General features: G+C 41.6%; 4 protein-coding genes across 4 annotated transcripts; all 4 read left to right on the forward strand.

Annotated features, from left to right (window-relative positions):
• Positions 1-510: 510 nt before the first annotated feature.
• On the forward strand, positions 511-2778 carry LOC134178724 (uncharacterized). The gene has a single exon (XM_062645610.1). It carries the CDS (start codon positions 962-964, stop codon positions 2519-2521), a length of 1560 nt encoding a protein of 519 aa, XP_062501594.1. The 5' UTR covers positions 511-961; the 3' UTR covers positions 2522-2778.
• A 9245-nt stretch (positions 2779-12023) lies between these two features.
• On the forward strand, positions 12024-15134 carry LOC134178057 (uncharacterized). The gene is made up of 4 exons (XM_062644840.1): positions 12024-12893; positions 13090-13145; positions 13221-13290; positions 15066-15134. Exons 1-4 carry the CDS (start codon positions 12024-12026, stop codon positions 15132-15134), a joined length of 1065 nt encoding a protein of 354 aa, XP_062500824.1.
• Positions 15135-16377: 1243 nt separating this feature from the next.
• LOC134178847 (uncharacterized) lies at positions 16378-18557 on the forward strand. The gene is made up of 2 exons (XM_062645754.1): positions 16378-16437; positions 16571-18557. The coding sequence occupies exon 2, from the start codon at positions 16582-16584 to the stop codon at positions 18445-18447; it is 1866 nt and encodes a 621-aa protein (XP_062501738.1). The 5' UTR covers positions 16378-16437; positions 16571-16581; the 3' UTR covers positions 18448-18557.
• A 1621-nt stretch (positions 18558-20178) lies between these two features.
• LOC134178058 (uncharacterized) lies at positions 20179-21763 on the forward strand. The gene has a single exon (XM_062644841.1). The coding sequence runs from the start codon at positions 20224-20226 to the stop codon at positions 21679-21681; it is 1458 nt and encodes a 485-aa protein (XP_062500825.1). The 5' UTR covers positions 20179-20223; the 3' UTR covers positions 21682-21763.
• The last annotated feature ends 2048 nt before the right edge of the window (positions 21764-23811 follow it).

Here is a 23811-nt window from a genome sequence, read left to right on the forward strand (position 1 = left end):
CTCCTCGCGCGCGTTCCACGTGTTTTAGCACTTGCTTTTTAAGAATATAAGTCATCATTTTTTGAATAAATTTGCCAGCTAACTCATTGCACTGCTATTATGCAGATATGTGTAAGTGCGGAGTGTTATGTCATCAATCGTCCGCGCGCGCGCACGCACACACGCACACACACACACAACAACAACAACGAAACTATAAATTCTTTCTTGCCAAATAAGCAAGCGTCTTGCACCAAGTCTCTTTCACTGTCTCACTAGCCAATGGCGAAGATGAGATGTCTGTGCAAACGACCAACAGGAAACTGAAGTTAATGAAGAACAAAAATGTATCGTTTGATGCATTGCTACCATACAGATAAGGAGCACTCGTCATAGTACAACAAGTATATCTCCAGGGAAGCTGTTTTTGAAACAAAGAATCTGAACACGACTGGATCGTAGACATCCTCAAAAAAAGTGTCAACAGTGGAGAATCGTCAGATGGAACAGATAAAGCAAAAGCGAGGTAGCTTGATGTCAACCAACCCGTCTGAGTACTGTACAATCCTATGGAAGAGATAGACCATGATGTCAAGGTAACATCATTGAATGATTGAGTCCAGTAACATACAAGGTAAAACTACGTGAATAGATTGATTTGGAAGAGACGTTGAGGTCCAATTGAAGAAAAGATTTTATATCTCAGACACAGAAGGAAGCTCCTCAAAATCTGACCACGGGGATAGCCTAACCAAGGGGAGCGTTGTGCTGTTTTCGTAGTGTGTAAATATATCCGGGGACTTAGATTCCGGTTTGTTTGTGGACATTGCTCTAGCGTCAGTTCGTAGCGTTATAGTATAGCTTATCTGAGTACACTGGTCTCGCCAACATATACGACACTTCTAGTCATTCGCCGCTCCCCAACTTGCCACTCGCTCCGGCTTCTCTAGCTGAAGGTCACGTGCTGCGAGAGCGGTTCAAAATGCGTAGTGACTCAGAGGATTCTAGTGACGATGGCTATGATGCTATGGCGATCTACGAATCTGAAACTTACAGAGCAGACGCAGTAGGTTCAAGATTATATCGGGAGTTACGTGAACGACTGGAGCGGCCGGCCCGAAAATCAGAAGACCCGGCGGTGCCATTTTCTAGTGCCTCAACTGTCACTCCAGACTCAGCGTCAAATGCAGGCAAAGCTGCCGATCTGCGTCAATCAGGTGAACGTAGTGATTTAACGGTCGTCGTTGGTCAGAAAAGATTTTCTCTTCATTCCTTCCCAATGATGTGTCACTCCGATTACTTTGCAGCTCTCTTACGCTCACAAATGTCCGACTCACAAAACCTTCATTTGATTGACTTTCCGGGTGGTGAGAGTACGATGGATTTGCTAGCTGACTTTTGCTACCAAATCTCTATTGATGACAAACTGACGGTGGACAACATCGGCCTCGTGATATGTGCAGCTCACTATCTTCAGATGAATGAATTCGTTTCTAAATTTTTACCAAAGTTAAGAGCGATTGCAATCAAAGCTATGTCAAACTGTTGGAGAATTCTAGCACAATGTGCAGACGTCATGCACATCGCTGAAGAAGCACAGGTAGCAGTCACGTGCGTTTCGTCTCTGGTCAATCATTGGAACAGGATAGACTCACATGGAACTACAAAGAAAGAAACCGTGGAGAAATGGGTGATCGAAATGTCTACACTTCCTTTAGAATGGATAACTAGTATTCTAGCAGCTGCAGCTAAAGATTCACTATTAGCAAGTCGACAGCTGCCAGCTGTACTCACTGATCAATTTCTCAATTTTCTTGTTTCTCAAGGATCTCTAGATGGAGCCCAATTTCTGTTGCTACTTACTTCAACAGAGTCAAGCAATAATATTTCGATTTCTAAAGATTCATTTGACTCTACGTTTGAAGCTCTAGAGAAGGCAGCAGCTCGAAAAATGGGCGAAACAAACAGATTTTCAAACCAAGATATTTCTAACATCGTACAAAAGATTGACTTTACTCGAGTGAGTCAAGATGTTCTAGAAAGAGCATCAAAAAACGAACGAATACCGCAAAGAGTCATACTGGATGCTGCACTCGCTGTCTGTTCAGCATTGCGACAAGCACCAACGACAACTGCAAAGGATACAGCACTGGACGACACAATTCGGTTATTTAATAACCAGCAATGGAGAAATGGTGAACACACCGTCATGCAGTTTGGATCTATGAAGCAACACACAACAGCTGTGAAAACTGGAAGTGAACAGGTGAGAGTGCGCATGAGCGATGACAGACACGTCCGCAGCAACGACCTTACTTTGCAGTCAGCTCGCGTTTACTGTTTCGACGTCCATCCAAGGTCAAGTATCGAAACAGGTGGAAGGTCAAGATCTAAGGGTTCTACAAAATCAGCAGGTAACCAGGTTTCTGTCATGTTCGTTGATCCTGTCACAAAAAAGTACTGGACGTCAGAGCCTGGTGCCTCATGGTGTCAAGTAGCCAGTCACAACAACCTAAGCAACAAGAGATTTGTCTATAATTAAGTGTCTTCAGTGAATACAACTCTGAAGAAACTTTACAGCATCCTCTCTAGAGTATTGTTAATTACCTGTTCAGTTCATGTCATTACAACTTCATTTTGCATGTTACTTACCCGTAGCCACCTGCAAGCACTATAATTATTGCTACTAACTAGCTTCTGTTGATGGTTGCTGATTTGTACTAGTAAAGTTAGTTAATCATTGTTTCTAATACTGTGTACTTTATGTATAGCAATATAACAATAGTATAAATTCTTATTGTGAACCTGATACATCCTTACGCTCTGATTGCTGACAGTGTAACACCGTAGGTTATCGTCAATTCCAAATGCATAGTTAGCGTATGTGTACAATGTAAATCTTCCCTAGATACATTCAAAGAACTTTTTGCACATCATTGACACACACACACACACGCACGCACACACACACACACACACACACACACACACACACACACACACACCCACGCACACACACACACCACTCACGCACAAGCAAACGCACACGCACGCACACACGGGCACAGATACACACGCACGCACACACACACACACACACACACACACACACACACACAAACACACACTCATACAAACACACACAAACACACACACACACACACACACACACACACACACACACACACACACACACACGCACGCACGCACGCACACACACACGCGCGCGCTCGTAGCTCTGAAGCGACAGTGTAAACACAGCTTCATTTACGAGTAACTATTTGCAATAATTATTTGCAACAATCAATACGTTTTGTAAATATTCCGAGAGCTCGATAGATAACCTATATGACCACGCCCCTTTCTGTTGTATGACCCGGATTAAAAAAATTAAATTAGATTAAATTAAATTAGCGAAGAATGAAAACGTTTTCAAGTGTACTACTTTGACAATATTCACTCGACGCTACGTTCTCAAGAAAGCCTCGCGTCTCAAGCACTCACAGATGAATAAGTATATTAAAAATCGGACCTAGATACTGCATATCAAAAGTCTCGAACTGCTGAGATAGAAGTATAGGAAACATTACAGTATCAACTGGAGATAGAATGAAACAGATGTACAGAGATGGTAATCCAAGTCAGACAATCCCTCATAAGTTTATCTGGTCATAGATGTGCCTTAGACTCCTACCCAGTACTCTCCTCGCGCGCGTTCCACGTGTTTTGACAAGTGCTTTTTAAGAATCTAGGTCATCATCATTTGAATAAATTTGCCAGCTAACTCATTGCACTGTAATTATGCAGATATGTGTAAGTAGGGAGTGCTATGTCATCAATCCTTCGTCCACACACACGCACACACACAACACACACACACACACACACACACACACACACACACACACACACACACACACAACACACACACACACACACACACACACACACACACACACACACACACACACACACACGCACACCTTGAACCTTGATTCCACCATACCCACTATGGGTTTTGGCAACGCAGCGTAATAGCGCTTCTCCAAGCAGCACGATCATCAGCATCAAGAAGACTGATATATAATGATCTGAGGTCTCTTGTGACAACATCAATCCATCTCTATTTAGGCCTATGTGTTGGTCTTGTTGCATTACTAAGTCTGCTGCGAAGTAGTTGCTTTTGGGGACGATTGTTACTCATGCGTACCAGATGGCCCAGCCATTGCAATCGTTGTTTCTGTATTGTCATAGCAATAGGGTCTTCACACGCTCGTTCTAAATTGTCTGAATTCTTGATTTTATTCCATCTTGAGACACCAAGAATCGATCGAATACACCGCATGTGAAATGTATTTAAGCGTTGCAAGTTTGGTTGTGTAACGGACCAAGTCTCACATCCATACAGCAAAACTGGTCTCACCAAAGCACGAAAAATTTTCATATCTGTGAAGATTGAAAACTGCCTGTTGGTAAATACCATTTTCTTCCAGGAACCAAAAACTTTACTTGCTTTGCTTATACGAGCATCAATTTCAGTTGGCTCATGATACTCCCCAAGTAAGTAAACTCTGTAACGTTTTCAAGAACAGAACCGTCAAGAAGAATATGTGCCTGCTCGTAACCAATGCTCAAAACTTTTGTTTTCTTGATGCTGATTTTCATTCCCCATTTACAGCAGGACTCATGTAGACTGTCTACTAACTTTTGTAGTTCACCCGAGGTCTTCCCAATTAAAGCTAAATCATCAGCATACATAGCAGCTTTAATGACACTAATTCCTTGAGCTTTGACTCTGCAGTTCATGTAGAGACTTCCCTCTTTCCTGTATTCAATTTCTACTCCGCCAACTTTAGCTTTGTTTAGTGCTTCACATACAATCTTGTCCATGACGAGATTAAATAATACAGGAGACATAGCACAACCCTGACGTACACCAGTTGTAACTTCAAATTTTGATGACTTCTCACCCCTAGATTTGACAACACGTGTTCCATCATGAATGTCAACAATCAATAGTACAACTTGTTCCTCAATGCCTCTCTCTTTCAAAAGTAGTCTGAGAATATCTCTAGGTACGGAGTCAAAAGCTTTTTCCAGATCAACAAAACAAATATGGACAGCACAGTCATGTTCAATGGACTTTTCAATTAACTGACGAACCAACCATATTTGATCAATTGTTCCTCTACCCGAACGAAAACCACATTGGGCTTCCAGTAGTAGAGGTTCAACTGACTGTTTAAGTCGTTCCAGAAGACTATTTGCTAATACCTTTCCAGGTACACTGAGTAATGAAATACAACGATAGTTGTCACATATTAGTCTGTCATTTTTCTTGAAAACAGGGACAAGAACTGAATCTTTCCAATCCTGTGGCACTCTTCCTGAAGACTAAACTTGTTGAAGAAGCTCAGATAGCCAATCAAAAAGCTCCGTAGGCCCAGCTTTCAGTAATTCAGCTGTTATTCCATCACTACCAGATGCTCTATTATTTTTTAACTTTTTAATAGCATTGGTGATTTCTTCTTCACTGAGTGGAGCACCAGACCCAACAGAGCGTAGAACCATTCCAGAGTCTATTGCAATAGGACGTCTGACATTTAATACCGAGGCAAAGTGTCTCTTCCAACGATCTAACTGATCGTCGGTACAAAGTAGTTTCTGACCATGCTCATCTAAAATTACCGAGGCAGGTTGAATGGGTACTTGATCAAAGTTTTTGAGCTTCCTGAAAAATTTATAATGATTGTGGTGTTTCAAGTCAGACTCTAAATCAGATGCTTGTTCATGCAACCATTCTTCTTTGTCTTGTCGAACTGCTCATTTCACTTGTTTGCATAAACTAACATAATGTTTCCTAGTCATCTCGTTTTTCTGACATCTCATCCAAGCGATGTGAGCCTCACGTTTCTTAGCTATCAACTGTACTGTACACTCAGAAATCTATCTATTCTTCCTGGTTTGAACAACATTGAGGTGTTCATTTGCAGAGTCCATAATTGCACTACAAAAATCAGACCACATAGCTTCAGTCTCAGTAGATAATCTTTGTGTGAATGTAGTCATGACGTTATTTCAATATTTGCCTAGAGCAATAGGATCACTGAGTACATCTCGTGCAAAGGTTTTCACTCGTCTTTTCCCACGTGGCTTCTGAAGTTTCAGTACCATCTTACTACAAACAAGTTTGTGGTCACTGTCAAAATTTGGTCCTCGTCGTACTCTTGTATCATGTACCATTTTTTGCATAGACTGCTTTACCAAAACGTAGTCTTTTAGACTTGGTTGTAATTTGGGATTAGGAGGATACCAAGTGGCGGTGTGTATATTCTTATGCTGGAAAAAGGTGTTTGTGATTCCCAGGTTATGTGCTTAACAAAATTCTATCAGTCTAACACCATTGTCACTGGTTGACTGTGATAAACCAAACTAACCAACAACTTTTGAAACTGCCTTTCCAAGTCTAGCATTAAAGTCACCAAGCACAACAACAAGCGAACCTGTCTTATGCATAGCAACATCAAGTTGTTGATAAGATTCATCTTTAACTACATCTTCGCATTGTTCTGTTGGAGCGTAACCAACAATGACATTCAAAATTCCTTTGTCAGTGAGAAAGTCAGCACGCAATATTGTATCTGAGATAGGATCAAACGATTTGAGTGACTTCATCACATTATGTCTAACCATTAGACCAACGCCCCTGGAAGCTAGCTCAGGTGGTCCAGAAAACAACAGACGATAGCAGGAGTCTTCATCTAAATCCATCATGCCTGCGCCAGGTAAGTGAATTTCAGTAATGCCACATAATGTAATATCAGTTGTAATCAACTCTTTGGCAAGAAGGTCAGTTCTTCCCACACCCTTTAATGTTCGAACATTCCACACACCAAACTTGAGCAATTGATTCTTTTTCCACATCACGTTATTGATTTCTTTCCGCTTACGATGAGCGGAAGAGCTTAAGCTAACAGTTGAAGGGTAGTGTAAACTTGACTTGCAACTATTCTTTACCATTATATTGCATATATGATGAAATTTCTTTACGTGGTTCCTCATGGACAATACACTAGAGTAATCCAGAATAGGACATCTCATGGAATGACCAGACCATGTTAGTGTGGTACTAGAAGCAAATTGGATAGTAGTTCAACTACAGACTGAGTTATTAGGGGCAGTCGGAGAGCCCTCAATAACCCCTTCCCGCGAGCACAGCCCTTGATTGCCGGGTTGCCTCTCAATCTTCGGAGCCCAGTTCTATTCCTGTCGTCATTGGCTCTTTCCCCAGCGCCACCCCTACTTTTGTCCACACGCGGAAAAACACGCTCTATGCTGCGTTTAGTAGCAACATATGTTTTAAGTTTTAAGTGACCAGCTTGCTACGCTAGCGCACCCTAGCCTCTCACCATCTTCAACTTGCCGAAGGTTGAAGTTAGCATGTATTTCCTCCCCCGGGCAAGGGAACTACCAGAAATACAAGGTCCCGTGGGGTACCCTCTTGAAGGGTTCAGTGAGAGGACCTTCACCCACCCACCCACGCACACACACACACACACACACACACACACACACACACACACACCTTGAACCTTGGACCTTGAAGCCGCCCATAGTAAAAGGAACTATGATAGCGGGGCCCTTGGATTGTGCTCCTGGGCAACTGGCAAATTACTAGGACAAAACCGCCTGTGTCTTGTGAGGTCGCCGTGTCGTCTAAATGATCTTCTACATTCACATAAAAAACTTTCTCCTTGGAATCGTACATTCGCTGCACATCTGCTTTTCCCACGATTTGTGACTACCTTCTCAACACCCCTTTGACAAAGACTAAACCACCCATTCCGGTCTTGGCATCTCTGGTACCAGATACTTTTGGTATCTACTAATTGCAGATCTTGACTAACTAGATCTCTCCAGCTCTTTCTTGTTCCATAACACACACACACACACACACACACACACACACACACACACACACACACACACACACACACACACACACACACACACACACACACACACACACACACACACACACACACACACACACACACGCACACGCACACGCACACGCACACGCACACGCACACACACACACACACACACACACACACACACACACACACACACACACACTACAAAACTACAAATTCTTTCTTGCCAAATAAGCAAGCGCCTTGCACCAAGTCTCTCTCACTGTCTCATTAATTAACCAGTGGCGAAGCTGAAAGGTTTGTGCAAACCACCAAGAGGAAACTGAAGTTGATGAAGAACAAGAACGTATTGTTCGTTCGATGTATTACTACAGATGAGAAGCACTCATCATAATACTTATTACAACAAGTATGTCTCCAGGGAAGCTGTTTTTGAAACGAAGAATCAGAACATGAATGGATCTTAGACATCCTCAAATAGCGTCAACAGTGGAGAATCGCCAGATGGATCAGTTGAGGCAAATACGAGGTAGTTTGATGTCAACCAATCCGTCTGGGTACGATTCTATGGAAGAGATACACCATGGTGTCAAGGTAACATCATTGAACGATTGAGTCCAGTATCATACAAGGTACAATTAAGTGAATGGAATGATCTGGCAATTGAAGGAAAGATTCATATCTCAGACACAGAAGGAAGCTCTTCAAGATCTGACCACGGAGATACCTGTCACTTCAGTGATGATGAAGGACATTCCAGTTTCAGAAATACCTAGGTCAGAACCTGAAGTGAATGATCATCGATAAGACAGCGTGTAAATCACAACAACAACAGGAACAACCATCTACGGTTTTACTATTAATGCACCTGCTGTATCGACGTCACCCTCTCTCCTCTGAAGATCGAGAATCAAGAAGGCTCCAGAGCGACGGCACCTCAAGGGAACAGAGTTGTGGTGTTTTCAGACTGTGAGCATATCCGGGGACTTAGATACCGGAACTAGAGTCTTTGTGTGTGAACATTACTAGCGTCGGTTCGTATCGTTATAGCTTATCTGAGTACACTGGTCTCGCCTACATATACGAAACTCTTATTCCCCGCTCCCCAACTTGTCACTCGCTCCGGATCCCCTGAAGATCACGTGCTGCGGGAGCTGTTCAGAATGTTTCGTGACTCAGAGGATTCTAGTGACGATCCAGATGAAAAGATATCGATAGAAGAATCTGAAACTTACAGAGCGGACACAATCAGTTCAAAATTATCTCTGGAATTTGGTGTTCCTCTGGATCCGCCAGCCTTTGTAGGCCTACTAACTTCGCCGGCCCGAAAATCAAAAGACCCTCACAACCGCGACTTAGCGTCAAGTGCAGGCAAAGCTGCCGATCTGCGTCAATCAGGTGAACGTAGTGATTTAACGGTCGTCGTTGGTCAGAAAAGATTTTCTCTTCATTCCTTCCCAATGATGTGTCACTCCGATTACTTTGCAGCTCTCTTACGCTCACAAATGTCCGACTCACAAAACCTTCATTTGATTGACTTTCCGGGTGGTGAGAGTACGATGGATTTGCTAGCTGACTTTTGCTACCAAATCTCTATTGATGACAAACTGACGGTGGACAACATCGGCCTCGTGATATGTGCAGCTCACTATCTTCAGATGAATGAATTCGTTTCTAAATTTTTACCAAAGTTAAGAGCGATTGCAAACAAATCTATGTCAAACTGTTGGAGAATTCTAGCACAATGTGCAGACGTCATGCACATTGCTGAAGAAGCACAGGTAGCAGTCACGTGCATTTCGTCTCTGGTGAATCATTGGAACAGGATAGACTCACATGGAACTACAAAGAAAGAAACTGTAGAGAAATGGGTGATCGAAATGTCTACACTTCCTTTAGAATGGATAACTAGCATTCTAGCAGCTGCAGCTAAAGATCCACTATTAGCAAGTCGACAGCTGCCAGCTGTACTCACTGATCAATTTCTCAATTTTCTTGTTTCTCAAGGATCTCTAGATGGAGCCCAATTTCTGTTGCTACTTACTTCAACAGAGTCAAGCAATAATATTTCGATTCCTAGATATTCATTTGACTCTACGTTTGGAGCTCTAGAGAAGGCAGCAGCTCGAAAAAAGGGCGAAACAAACAGATTTTTAGACCAAGATATTTCTAACATCGTACAAAAGATTGACTTTACTCGAGTGAGTCAAGATGTTCTAGAAAGAGCATCAAAAAACGAACGAATACCGCAAAGAGTCATACTGGATGCTGCACTCGCCGTCTGTTCAGCATTGCGACAAGCACCGACGACAACTGCAAAGGATACAGCACTGGACGACACAATTCGGTTATTTAATAACCAGCAATGGAGAAATGGTGAACACACCGTCATGCATTTCAGATCTATGAAGCAAGACACAACAGCTGTGAAAACTGGAAGTGAACAGGTGAGAGTGCGCATGAGCGATGACAGACACGTCCGCAGCAACGACTTTACTTTGCAGTCAACTAGCGTTTACCGTTTCGACGTCCATCCAAGTTCAAGTATCGAAACAGGTGGAAGGTCAAGATCTAAGGGTTCTACAAAATCAGCAGGTAACCAGGTTTCTGTCATGTTCGTTGATCCTGTCACAAAAAAGTACTGGACGTCAGAGTCTGGTGCCTCATGGTGTCAAGTAAACAGTCACATCAACCTAAGCAACAAGAGTTTTGTCAATAAAAGTGTCTTCAGTGAATACAACTCTGAAGAAACTTTACAGCATCCTCTCTAGAGTATTGCTAATTACCTGTTCAGTTCATGTCATTACAACTTCATTGTGCATGTTACTTACCCGTAGTCGCCTGCAAGCACTTAATTATTGCTACTAACTAGCTTCTGTTGATGGTTGCTGATTTGTACTAGAAAAGTTAGTTTATCATTGTTTCTTATGCTGTGTACTTTATGTATAGCAATATAGCAATAGTATAAATTCTTATTGCGAACCTGATAGTCGCTTACTGACACCGTAGGTTATCGTCGATTCCAAATGTTTAACGTACAATGTAAATCTTGTCTAGATACATTCAAAGAATTTTTGCACATTATTGACACAAACACACACACACACACACACACACACACACACACACACACACACACGCACGCACGCACGCACACACACACACACACACACACACACACACACAGTCTTAGGAAACTGCTGTAGGACAGACACACATCTTAGTCATCTATCTACTAAACTTTACTACAAACTCAATATATTATCATAATTAGTAGTGAGTTTCTGAAAGAAAAATGTTTCATGTTGTTTCCTCTAAATCAATTTTTGGATATCCTTAATACTGATCTACCGTTATCTCTAGGAAAATTAGAGAGCCAAGATATATCCAGCTTGTGGCCATATAGTCATGTATTCTCTTAGCTAATATACAGTTCTAAAAACAATCAAGTTAGAAACTAATCCAACATTTACTTGTAACAAAAATGTTCTAGCCTTGATGGCAAACACTATGCAAGAGTTTAGCTAATGCATCGACTACTAGCTTGTTCAGCTGATGACATAAACACATATCAGTTGTAGAAGGCTAGAGAATCGTGCGCAAAATTAATTAAACAACGGTAAGAAATTTACAGAATGCTAGGAACTTGTCTATGCGAGACTAGCTATGATGTACACCTAACGTACATCTCGGTCCTTTCTGGATAATTAATTCACTTTGGACCAGTCAGAATTATTGGGAGATATATTTTATAACTAGATGCTTGACTATGTTATACTAATTGTTTGACATTCGATGGTACTATACAGTACAACTGTTAATAAAAGAAATACAGTGATCGATTTTGCACAGTTTTCATGAGCATCATAATCAACGTAATATTATTTGACAAATCTTTGCAGATATAGTCACAAATCATACAATCCAGTCCTACAGATTTGTCGTTTCCCCAACGTATCGGCTGTACGTACACGACAAACAGTTGAATCCTATTTCTATTTGTGTATCTAATTGATATTACGCAAGAGATCACGTCCTATGCATGCTCTAGAAGCCCCGCCCTCAAATATAGGACAGAAGAGGTATAATCTTCACGTATTTCCGATGATGAGTCACTCAGAATACTTTGCGGCCCTCACGAGTTCAGGAATGTCTGACTCGAAGCATGTTCAGTTGGTAGATTTTCCGGGTGGAGATACAACGATGGATTTGCTAGCTGACTTTTGCTATCAGATTGCTATTGATGACAAACTGACTGTAGACAACATTGGTCACGTGATGTGTGGTGCTCACTACCTTCGGATGAACGCGTTTGCCACTGTGTTTCTTCCAGCTGTAAGGATGATGGCTGACAGCAATATGTCAAACTGCTGGAAAATACTAGCACAATGTGCGGACGTTATGCACATTGCTAATGAAACGAAAGTAGCCGACACGTGCGTTTCGTCTTTGATTAGTCATTGGCACAAAGTTAACTGGACATGTAGTGCCATTTCGTCTAGAAAACAGTTTAATAGAGGACAGCAGTGTCTTAAACCTGTTGTACAAAGCGTGTACAAATGGGTGGTAAAAATGTCTTCACTTCCTACAGAATGGATTAGCAACATTTTAGCAGTAGTAGCTAAAAATCCGCCGAAGAGCTGGCGAGAGATGCCATGGGTACTGACTGGTCTGTTTCTCAATGTTCTCATTTCTCAAGAATCTCTATCTGGCGCCCAATTTCTCTCCTTGCTTACTTTAGGAACAACAGACAAATTAACTACTTCTAGAGATCTTTTCGACCTTACATTTGAAGCCTTGGAGAAAGCTGTAGCTAGAACCGAAATAAACAAAATTTCAGACGAGGATATAGCTAAGATTGCCCAACAAATTGATTTTTCTCGTGTCAGTCTGGAAGTTCTAATAAGAGCAGCAAGCAACGAACGAATGCCAAAGCAAGCAGTGCTGGAAGGCTCATTAGTACAAAATTTTCGACAAGTACGTATATCTTATTTCGTAAGCTAATACTACTGTAATAACTAATTTTTCTAGAGAAAAGAAATTCAACAACTCAAAGGACAATTAATAACTTGGAGAGAAAAATTTGAAGTGCTCTACTAATAAAAACAGTAAAGTTTCATTTAGTTTGGTTTCAGTCTTTTTATGACAATTTTAATTTCAACTTTGCTTTTAGATTTTAGTCCTACGTATTGGGTTTAGTGATGAATGTTTTCTTATAACTGCAGCCATGTACTCTATCTGCTGATATTATAGTAATTGAATCTGTGTCTAAACACTTGCTAGCCTATCACGTTATCTATATAGTTGGTCCCCACCAACTATGGCTGCCACAACCGGTCTGGGACCACTTGTGGCTGCAAAAACTGGTCCTTCGGTCAGGACCAGTTGTGGTTGCCACATTTGGTCAGGTATTGCCGTAAGTTGTCTCGAACCCTAAACCTAGACCTGACTTCAACCAAAATTCTAATGATTAAATCCCTAACCACCGTCCTAGCCCACTGCCAGGACCAGTCATGGCTAGGACCAGTTGCCGTGTCACAAGCCGTAATTAAAACGTATGATAGGAATATTGTCTAAACTGTAGTGTTACGGTTTTAAACAGGGAAACACCTTCAGCATATTCTGCTGGTCAACCAGAAACTCTGTCTAGACCAAACGGATGACCCGTCAAGAGACGGATTTAGACTCAGCGTAAACTAACCTCGTGCTTCACCTCAATACAAACTAACACAACTCAACAGAGTCCCGTATAATTTTCTAACCACCTAGATCTCGAATTTCGACGCCATTTTTTCTAAGTGCGCTACTTGTAAACCCTATCTAAAATCGTGCAAAGCAATTGTTGTTTTACATGACTACAAACACCGCTAGAATAGACTGGTATTGTCTAAATAGCAATATAAATGTCGTTACTGATTACGCACTGTTAGGTTCCCGTATATATAATTGTTGTAAGGCACAAGCAATTAAATTTGCGTTAGCAGTTGCAGTTAAAGTTGTGGTTGTTTATTTGCGACTAGACCTGTCAAATGAATTATATTGTTCTGGTAAAAACGCTTTCCCAAACGTTCCGCAGATCTGATTGGCGGTTTGTCTATTGTTTGTGGTTGCAATGTACGACAAGTCGCAAATATCAATGATTCGGTCGCACTAAGAGCATGGCACATTCCTAAGCGCAACAGACATAGTTGGCTATACATCCACATGCACATTCACACACACAGTCACAAACCGGAAGTCATTCCAGCAATATATTTTGAGTATATACGTCACTCCTTTAGGACTTTTACAAAGTCTCGTTTCTTAGACTGAAATGAGTACTGGTGCACTACGTAAGCGTGTATACAATGCGTGTACTAAAAGTTAACGATCAAGTGTCGATGTTTCGCCAAAATTATTGTGTACTAGACAATCCAAAGTCAGACTGTATTGTGCCTTTGTTTTTTGTAAATGATTATCGCCTGAGACACAATTTTATCTTGTTCATTTCGGCTTTAAACCATTCACTTGACCAAAACAGAAATCTGGATGTCACAAAAGTGTATACCTGTGCTACAGAGTCTCACACAGCTATCTATACACACGGCCTGGTTTAAATCATAGTAACTCTCTCTACTTAGACGAAGTCACATATTCGAAATACTCGTGTGTAAATAGGCCTGCTGTTGAAATGTATACATTTCAACAGGAGCTATTAGAAGCAAGGTATTCACAGTATGTCAGTTGCTTCTTGGGGACCTAGAGATGGAAACTCAAACTCTGATCTAGTTCACAACAGAGCCTGACAGTCCTGCTACTAAAACTTTTAAATAGTTGCGCACACTTTTACAGCAAGAACAAACCAGTGCCTGCCCGAGATGGCAAAGAAGAAGAAAGAGGTTAGGCAATAGCTCATGACAAGCTACAACGTAGAGAAATTACAGTATCTACTACTCTATTATTCATAGCTACAGGTTGAAATGGTGAAATGCCATCCATCATCAAATTGTGTCAAATTGCCTGCTTATTAATTCAACTCTGTCTTGCATTAGCTTTATGAAATATGATGATGCTCGGTACCTTTGCTCAAAAGTCAAGAATTTTTTACCGAAGATCAAGAGTTGTCACCAAACGATAAACTCCAACATCTAAGACATGATTTCGTTCTAGGTAGTTGCTGCTGTTGAATTTCTTTTTGCAGCAACGTGCAAACGTCTTACAATCGAAGCATTCTTATGATTTAAAATTGATAGTAGCAAACAATTGCAGGCACCTAAGTAAGTACAGTCAATAGAAATAGAATGATCTAACTTTCCCTACCTCATTCAGATGGCAGTGAATATCCAGTATTGCTAGAGTAACGCAAGACAGTGTTGAGTAGTCTTGCCCACTACCAAAATGGTATGTATATGCCGTGCAAACAGTGATAAGAGACCATAAATACTCTGAACTATTTTCTACCCTGAATTCTGCAGGGCATCACGTCCAGTGTTAATTAATGAATATACTGATCCCATGTTTGTTTTGCTTGAAGAAACGTGGAAATCATTGAGCAGTGCAGTCAGCTACAAGCTTTTTGCCTTGCTTCAAGTTCAGAAATTCAGTAGTTTTAGCAAATTTGTTAAACTTTGCCATTAAATGCTTTGTCCTGCATGCTTAATATTTAATTAAATGCTTTTTCTGTAGGTGCATCAAACTCTAAAGAAGTAGTTGAAGAGTATGTGAAAACAAACTGAGTTTGGTATACCCTGAAAATGCTACCCATCGATCAGTTTCTTTCTCCTTACTCTGCGATGTCAGATGACACACTATAGACAAGACAGTTGTCTTTTAACTCAGAGCCTAAATCATCTCTCATCATGATCTCCTAACTAACAGTTTTCTTTGATCTTTGCTCTTTGGCGTACTTGAAGAATTGTCATGAACTAGGACGTGTACTGTGCATCATCAATCGTCTCTAGTGTTCAGATCGTGTCATTTACATTTGAAACTTGATTGTGTCAGACTTAGCGTTGGTCGCCTGCCAAAAACTTTAATTATTGATAGCATTTGTTAATTAACGAGTATCAACCCATCATTGTTTCTAATGCTTTGTGTAACTCTTTCACATACTAATATATTCTCTAGTATTGCGTGCCCTAGTGAGCGACATTTATGTTCCGTATGTGCTAACATTCGTTGCTGTAACGATTAAAAACTATTTAGTAGTGATACAGACTTTTAGAATTTTAGATAAAGTTTAGAAGTAGCATTTTTGAAAGGATCGAGGTGTCTAGATGAGTATACTTCACGATAAATTAATTCTATCGTGATTTAGGTAAACACAATGTTCATAGTTGTGGAAGCGAGAATGTAGCTAAAAATGCCAAGGGTTATGCCAATTGAACTATGTTCGTTAAGCGAACAGTTACGTACCGTGCAGTCGTCCTGTATTGACTGACAGAACAACACAAAAATACGGGACCAAAAGCATATATATCCGGGACCTTGATACAAAAGCTTAGGGGACCGAAAGTCAACAAATCGGATACGAATTTCCAGTGTAAGTGTCGTCATTTTGGCATATTCGTCTATTTATTTAAGTTAAACAATATATACGTATACAGTATACTGTACTGTATAAGGCGTGGTCACTGCTGTATGTATATCCTCAAAGTTAACTCTGCTTCTTCCAGAACACTACGAAATGGATCCGAAATCTTTTCAAACTATGCGTGCGAGTGGTACTCTGTGCGACTGCACGATACAAATTGGCGATGAGCAGTCGGAGGTGCACGGTGTAGTGATGGCGTCACGTTCCGACTACTTTCGAGGTTTGTTAGAGTCGGGGATGAAAGACGCCAATCTAGTCGATCTATCCAACATGCCAGCAAACCACGACACCATCAACTTGATCGTCGACTTCTGCTACGGCATGCGAGGTCAAGACAGACTCGATGAGTCGAACATTGCTCACGTGCTCTGCTCTGCCCTCTATCTCCAAATGTCCGGACAAAACAACCTGACAGGGATCTGTCGAGACAAACTGAGAAAGCTAACCGAACAAAACCTAACGAGCTGCCTAACCATTTTAGACAACTGTACTGACATCGGAGTTGTTGCAGAGAGAGAGGGCGTGATGGAGAAATGCGTGGAAGCGGCAGTGCGTCACTTCCAATCGTATGAAGAAGACGAAAATGGGCCTTTCGATGACTTTTGTAAGTCTGTAGGGTTAGAAAACCTTCCTATTCGCTGGATGGAGCAAATTCTAGAAAAAATGCAGCAAAGTGAATGTGATTTAGCGATGATCACGTCTGTGTCTACCGTTTACGTTACTTCTATTATCAGCTGCTACTACGAGGGAAGTCAGATGGAAGGAAACTCTCCATATTCTCTTGACACTAATCGCCCATCAGCAGCAAGCCCGACAACTCTGCTCGAAGCATTTGAAACGATCATGAGTTATGTTCCTGACGAAGCCACGACATTATGCTCCCGTGCTGTAGTCCCAACTTGGTTTGCTAGATCTTTAGAGTTCGCAACCAAACATTCTCTGGCATCTGCTAGTCGTATATTCTCTATGTGTGCAAGCATATATCAGAAACTGGCAGAGAGTAACGATGAGGACACTGTTGTTTACAAGTTGAAACCAAATATTATAATAGAACTGAACAGAGTGACTCAAGCCAATCACGGCCATTTTGCTGATTGTGTAAAGAAATTGACCGACCGCTACCTTCTAGTACAAGTTCGGCACCGATCTCTAACTCCGTCTGATTTTGTACAAGTTCTGCAATCCACTGATTGGTGCAGCAGAGAGTCGTTTGACGCTCCTTTTGTGGCTCTAAACGAAATGCTAGAAATTCCCGAAGATGTCATGCAGATAGATAAAGATGAGATTGCAAACATGGTTGCAAACATTGATTTTACAAAGTTAAGTCAAGATGAGCTAGAGAGAGCAGCAGCAAACAGCAAAATTCCGAGAGAAGTCATCATGATGGCTGCAGTCAATGTTTGCTCGACGTTACGTTCTGAGATCGCCATCACATCTCAAGCACTTAACGACGAAAAAATAGAAGCAACAATTTTAAAATCAGCTTCAGATACTGCAAATCAAAGTATCAAACTACTAAGGAAGCAGAATGAAACATTACAGACCCAACTTCAAATAGAAGAAGATGTAATGGAGTGGATCAAGAAGATCGTTGGCAATTGGACTCAAAGCACTAGCATGGTCGAGCGTACGTGTCATTATCAAAGTCTTAGTCCTCCTAAACCCGACATAAACATTACAGCTACTTGTCATTCACAAGACCGTGGCAATCATTTCCAACTGAGTATTCAAAACCTTTCACACTACCCTGTACAGGTGACGATGCCACAAGCACGGTTTCGGTCAACTAGTGTTTCTTACAACAGTCAGATAGACAAAGTCTACTGTGTCCGTTTGCGGGGACATTCAGAATGGCCTTTTATTCTAGTCAATGCGAGGACAAACGAACTGTGGACTCCAAACTCTAGTCATTCAACACCATTCCATGTTTGGAAACGTATATATGCAAACAAAAAGTAGCAAATCTGTTAGGTGTACCACGTGACAATTAGCACATTGCTGTATACACTTTTAGCTACAGTATATAGTTTGCTACTTGTTTTTTGATAAAAATTGCTTAAGAGTGGAGAAGTGATTCACCAAAAGTAGCATTAAAACCACCTTGATTTAAGCTAGTCTGCATGTACCGCAAATTCTTACTCACAATATAACCTGCTGAACAAGATGCAAGACAAGGTGTTTAACTTAATTAAACGGTGACTGGTTTGTGGTCTAGGTAGTCTGTTTCTTCGTTACTGCCAATTTTTCTACCTGAAAGTTTTAAAGTAATCCAAGTCAGAAGATTCTGAATGTTCATAAGTTGTAAACAAATAATCTAGTGAAATAATTATTGAATGGTGTTGCTGACTGCAAGGTCAAGTGAATTCTGTTGTTCGCGTTTTGTCATACGAGTCCTAAAGATCCATTGATAAGGGGAACACTTGTTGTGTGCAGAAAATCCTTGCAGAATCAGATTCCAATGGGAGGCACTCGTGCCTAGCTGCAGTCACTGGTGCCTAGGTTATGGTGACTCCCCTGTCACTGGTGCCTAGGTGGTGGTGACCGGGAATCACTCACGCCCAGGCGCGGGTGAACGGAGTCATTGCCACCTAGGTACCAGTGACTGGGGAGTCACTCACGCCTATGACACCAGTCACTCTTTTGCTAGTACGCCGTAACGGTAACTCGCTTAGACCGAATTTCCGACCGCATACGGGACTTCTGAGGCGACCCTTTCGCTTGATTGCATATGAATCAGTAGTTTGGCGTCTAATCATGTCTACACCGCCCTAATCGATTAACGGTGTTCTAACGTCGTTGCGCTAACGGCGATTAGCATAGCAAACCCTGTCGCACTGTCGTGCCAGGCTTTGCAGAACACAAACGGGAAGACAAAGCCAAAGAGGATACGATACGAGGCTAGATCAGCGATGTGCTCGGTGAGATCGACGGTCTCTGCAGTATATAAGATGTCTAGTGAGCGGCGTTCTTTTAGTGTCATTTTCATGCAAAGTACCACAATGCCACAGCACGATACGCACGTCTGGTGCAAGCCTAAACTTTCTCACTCCTCCCTTCGTCTCTTTCCTTGTGTCATCACCACCTTAAAGACTTTGAGGCTGTCTTCTTTCGCCACTCGGCGCTTGTCTGCTGTACGTACCCTATGGTCTCGTCCTGCTTGCCTGTTCCCGAAGCGCCGTGCGTACTGCATGTATACTACTTTGAGTTTGAAGGCAGTCTCGTATGAACGCTTTTTGAGTCGCTATTCTTCAGCCGTGCGGTTCAGATGATTCATGCAGGTACGCGTCAAGCATACGCGCGGTATGAATAATGAATATCAATTACTTACCGTGGGGCGTTCTTTCGAGAAACTATGGTATACGGCTCTGGCCGGCCCCATAGTATATTTTCGGTTAATAGACGCCGTTTTTTTAAACTGTCTAACTCACCCTACGCCATGGCTCTAGTACACCCGAAAAAGTCGCAGAATAGCGTTACTCGGGTGAACGCAGTGATTTGACGGTTACTGTCGGTCAGAAGAGATGTGCATTCACGTATTTCCAATGAAGAGTAACTTGGCAACCTTCACTATAGTTCAAGCATGCTCTTCTAAGCGAGGTAATACGGTATATATATATATATATATATATATATATATATATATATATATATATATATATATATCAAAACATTCACGTGACGCCACACAATTCGTATCCGGAAGTCTCAAGAGGTTTGTTCTTTGCGACTCTTCTAATGGATCCGAAACCGTTTCTAACAATGCGTTCTAGTGGTATTCTGTGCGACTGCACGATACAAATTGGTAATAGAGAATTGCTAGTTCATGGTCTAGTGATCGCCTCACGTTCCGACTACTTTCTGAAGTTGCTGCAGTCAAAGATGCGAGACACCAATCGAGTCGATCTATCCAATGTGGTTGGAGGCTACGATGCGATCAGCGTGATTGTCGACTTCTGCTACGGCATATCTGTACAAGACAGACTCGATGAGTCGAACATCGCTCACGTGCTCTGCTGTGCTTTATATCTCCAAATGTGCGGAGAGAAAAATCTGGCAATGATATGTAGAAACACACTAAAAATGCTAACAGAACGACAACTAACGAACTGCTTAGCTATTCTAAACGACTGTACTGACATCGGAGTTGCTGCAGAAAAAGAAGGAGTGATTGAAGAGTGCCTACAAGCGGCAGTGCTGCACTTCAAATCGCAAGAGGGCAATTACGAATTCGAAGCTTTGGACGACCTCAGTAATTCTGTAAATTTGAAAGATTTTCCTATCCATTGGATCGAGCAAATTTTGGAAAAAATGCGACAAGAAGAATGCCATTTGTCAATAACAGCATTTGTGTCTACTGTCCATATTAGTTCCATTATCAGCTGTTACCCTAACAGCTGTCAGACGGTAGAGAACTCTCCCTATTCTCTTGACGCTTGTCGTCCATCGGCAGCAAGCCCAACAACACTGCTGGAAGCATTTGAAACGATCATGAGTTACGTTCCTGACGAAGCATCTACATTATCCCCTCGTGCTGCATCCCCAACTTGGTTTGCTAAAGCGTTGGAGTTTTCCACCACACATTCACTGGCATGTGCCAGTCGTCTGTTTTCCATGTGTGCAAGCATTTATGACAAACTTGCAAACGCTGATGATGAGAACACCGTTGTTTACAAGTTCAAACCAAACACCATAGTAGAACTAAACAATGTAACTAAGACCAACCACAGCAATCTCGCCGATTATGTGGAGAAAATGTCAGATCGCTATCTATTAGTCCAAGCTCAGCACCAATCTCTAACTCCATCTGATTTTGTGCAAGTTCTGCAATCGACTGATTGGTTCAACAGAGAGTCTACTGACGCACCATTTGCGGCTCTAAATGAAATGCTGGAAATTCCCCAAGATGTCATGAAGATAAATGAAGATGAGATTGCACACATGGCCGCAAACATTGATTTTACAAAGTTGAGTCAAGATATGCTAGAAAGAGCAGCAAAAGACACTAGAATACCGAGACAAGTTGTTGTGATGGCTGCAGTCAGTGTTTGCTCGACCCTACGCTCTCAACTTGCAATCACATCTAAGGCGGTTAATGACGAAAAAAAGAAAACAGAAATGTTCAAATCGGCCTTAGACATAGCAAATCAACGTATTAGACTGCTGAAGGCAAAAAAAACAAACACTACAGACTGAAAACTAAACCTTAAAGACTCTAAACATCACTGCTTATCCTAAAAGCGACTTTTTCTCTCGGTATAAGGTTGATTTGCGAATACAAAACACTACGGTTAAGCCTGTGCGTTTTCGTGATCACGACAGCATTGCTACCTTTCCACTCCTCTATGATTTACCTCAGTTAAAGGCGAAGTCCAACAAAAATGAACTTAACTTGTATGAGTAGATCTTACGAAGACAAATCGATCGGTATAAGTTACTCCGTTATCTTCGCTTTTGTATACGAGAACGAGCGATGATTCTGTGATGTGCAACGCCCACGCGCCTGCTCTGTGCTTCCTGGTCGATTAAGCTCCGCCCACTGGGAACGAATCAATGCGCTAAGGATGACTGCTACGGATCTAGCGAGAATGACGAACGTGAATGCGAAGATATTATGAATATCTGCCTTCTTGCCGTCAGTGGTTCCTCTCTAAAGTAAAATGGTGTTGGTAGAGCTGTTTCCCCGCCAGACTTTGAAGCAGAATTCCTCAATACCACGGCTCACCTAGAGAACGTGCTTGTGCTTGAATATTTATTTATCCTTGTTCTTTTAATATCCGAAGAGAAACGTTCAGCGCGCCGTCTGGCGTGTGCTACAGAGGACGTTCCTATTTTCACATCCTGTCTGCTGATTGGTAGCAGGTTACAATCCCGGATGTAAAAATTGGCTTATCTTCTGTAGCTCACGCCAAACGGCGCGCTGTACGTTTCTCTTCGGATATTAAAAGAACAAGGATAAACAAATACTCAAGCGCAAGCGTGTTCTCTAGGTAAGCCGTGGTATTGAGGAATTATGCTTCAAAGTCTGGCGGGGAAACAGCTCTACCGACACCATTTTACTTTAGAGAGGAACCACTGATGGCAAGAAGGCAGATCTTTATAGTATCTTCGCATTCACATTCGTCATTCTCGATATATCCGTAGCAGTCATCCGTAAACGCATTGATTCGTTCCCAGTGGGCGGAGCTTAATCGACCAGGAAGCACAGAGCAGGCGCGTGGGCGTTGCACATCACAGAAACATCGCTCGTTCTCGTTTACAAAAGCGAAGATAACGGAGTAACTTATACCGATCGATTTGTCTTCGTAAGATCTACTCATACAAGTTAAGTTCATTTTTGTTGGACTTCCCCTCTAGGGAAGATCTATTTCGTGCCTCTTCCTGGATCATCTTCGACATGTCCATTCATTCTGGTCAATGAGACAGGAGACGAACTCTTGACATCAAACGTTGCTGATGACAAGATTGACTACAACAACTTTACTACTTGGCGACGTAAATGGGCAACGTAATAATTCTTAGCCCCAACACACTGTATGACTATTAGGACATTGCTGCGCACGTTGAGCTAGCTTCGTAATCGTTCGTTAATACAAGTTACATTACAAATGTCAATATTATTCATAGAACGACGGAAGTGTGCTGGAGCAACTCATCTTTTAATACGAAGTAGCATTGATCTTCTCGGTTTCAGCGGGCATTATGTATAAGCAAAAGTTAAAATCTTATGTAGTATACTGCTAAAAGTGTAAACATGTTTTTCAGAATTCAACATCGATGTCGTGCACTGTAGACTCTCGGCAGTAATACATGACAATTTAAAAAGCTGCAAAACCATTAAAAGCAAAGGAATGTAGTATAAAGGCTAATCTGGAACTATATAGCAGTAAACCGAGGCAAATGAGATAACTTTTGCTAATTAGAATTGCTTTTGTATATGTGGTCTGCAATAATTATTTGCAACGTTCAATACGTTTTCTAAAGCGTGTGAATATATGCCGAGAGCTCGATAGATCGCCTATATGACCACGCCCCTTTCTGTTGTGCGATCCAGATTAGAAGAATTAAATTAGATTATATTAAATTAGCGAAGAATGAAAACGTTTTCAAGTGTACTACTTTGACAATGTTCGCTCGACGGTACGTTCTCAAGAAAGCCTTGCGTCTCGAGCACTCCCAAATGAAAATATATATTTAAAATCGGCCTTAGATAATGCGTATCGAAGTATCCAACTGCTAAGATAGCAGGAAAGGAAACATTACAGTATCAACTGGAGATAGAATAAAATAGATGTCCAGAGATAGTAATCCAAGTCAGACAATTCC

This window comes from Corticium candelabrum, chromosome 4 (assembly GCF_963422355.1).
Source record: "Corticium candelabrum chromosome 4, ooCorCand1.1, whole genome shotgun sequence".
Taxonomy (NCBI): Eukaryota; Metazoa; Porifera; class Homoscleromorpha; order Homosclerophorida; family Plakinidae; genus Corticium; species Corticium candelabrum.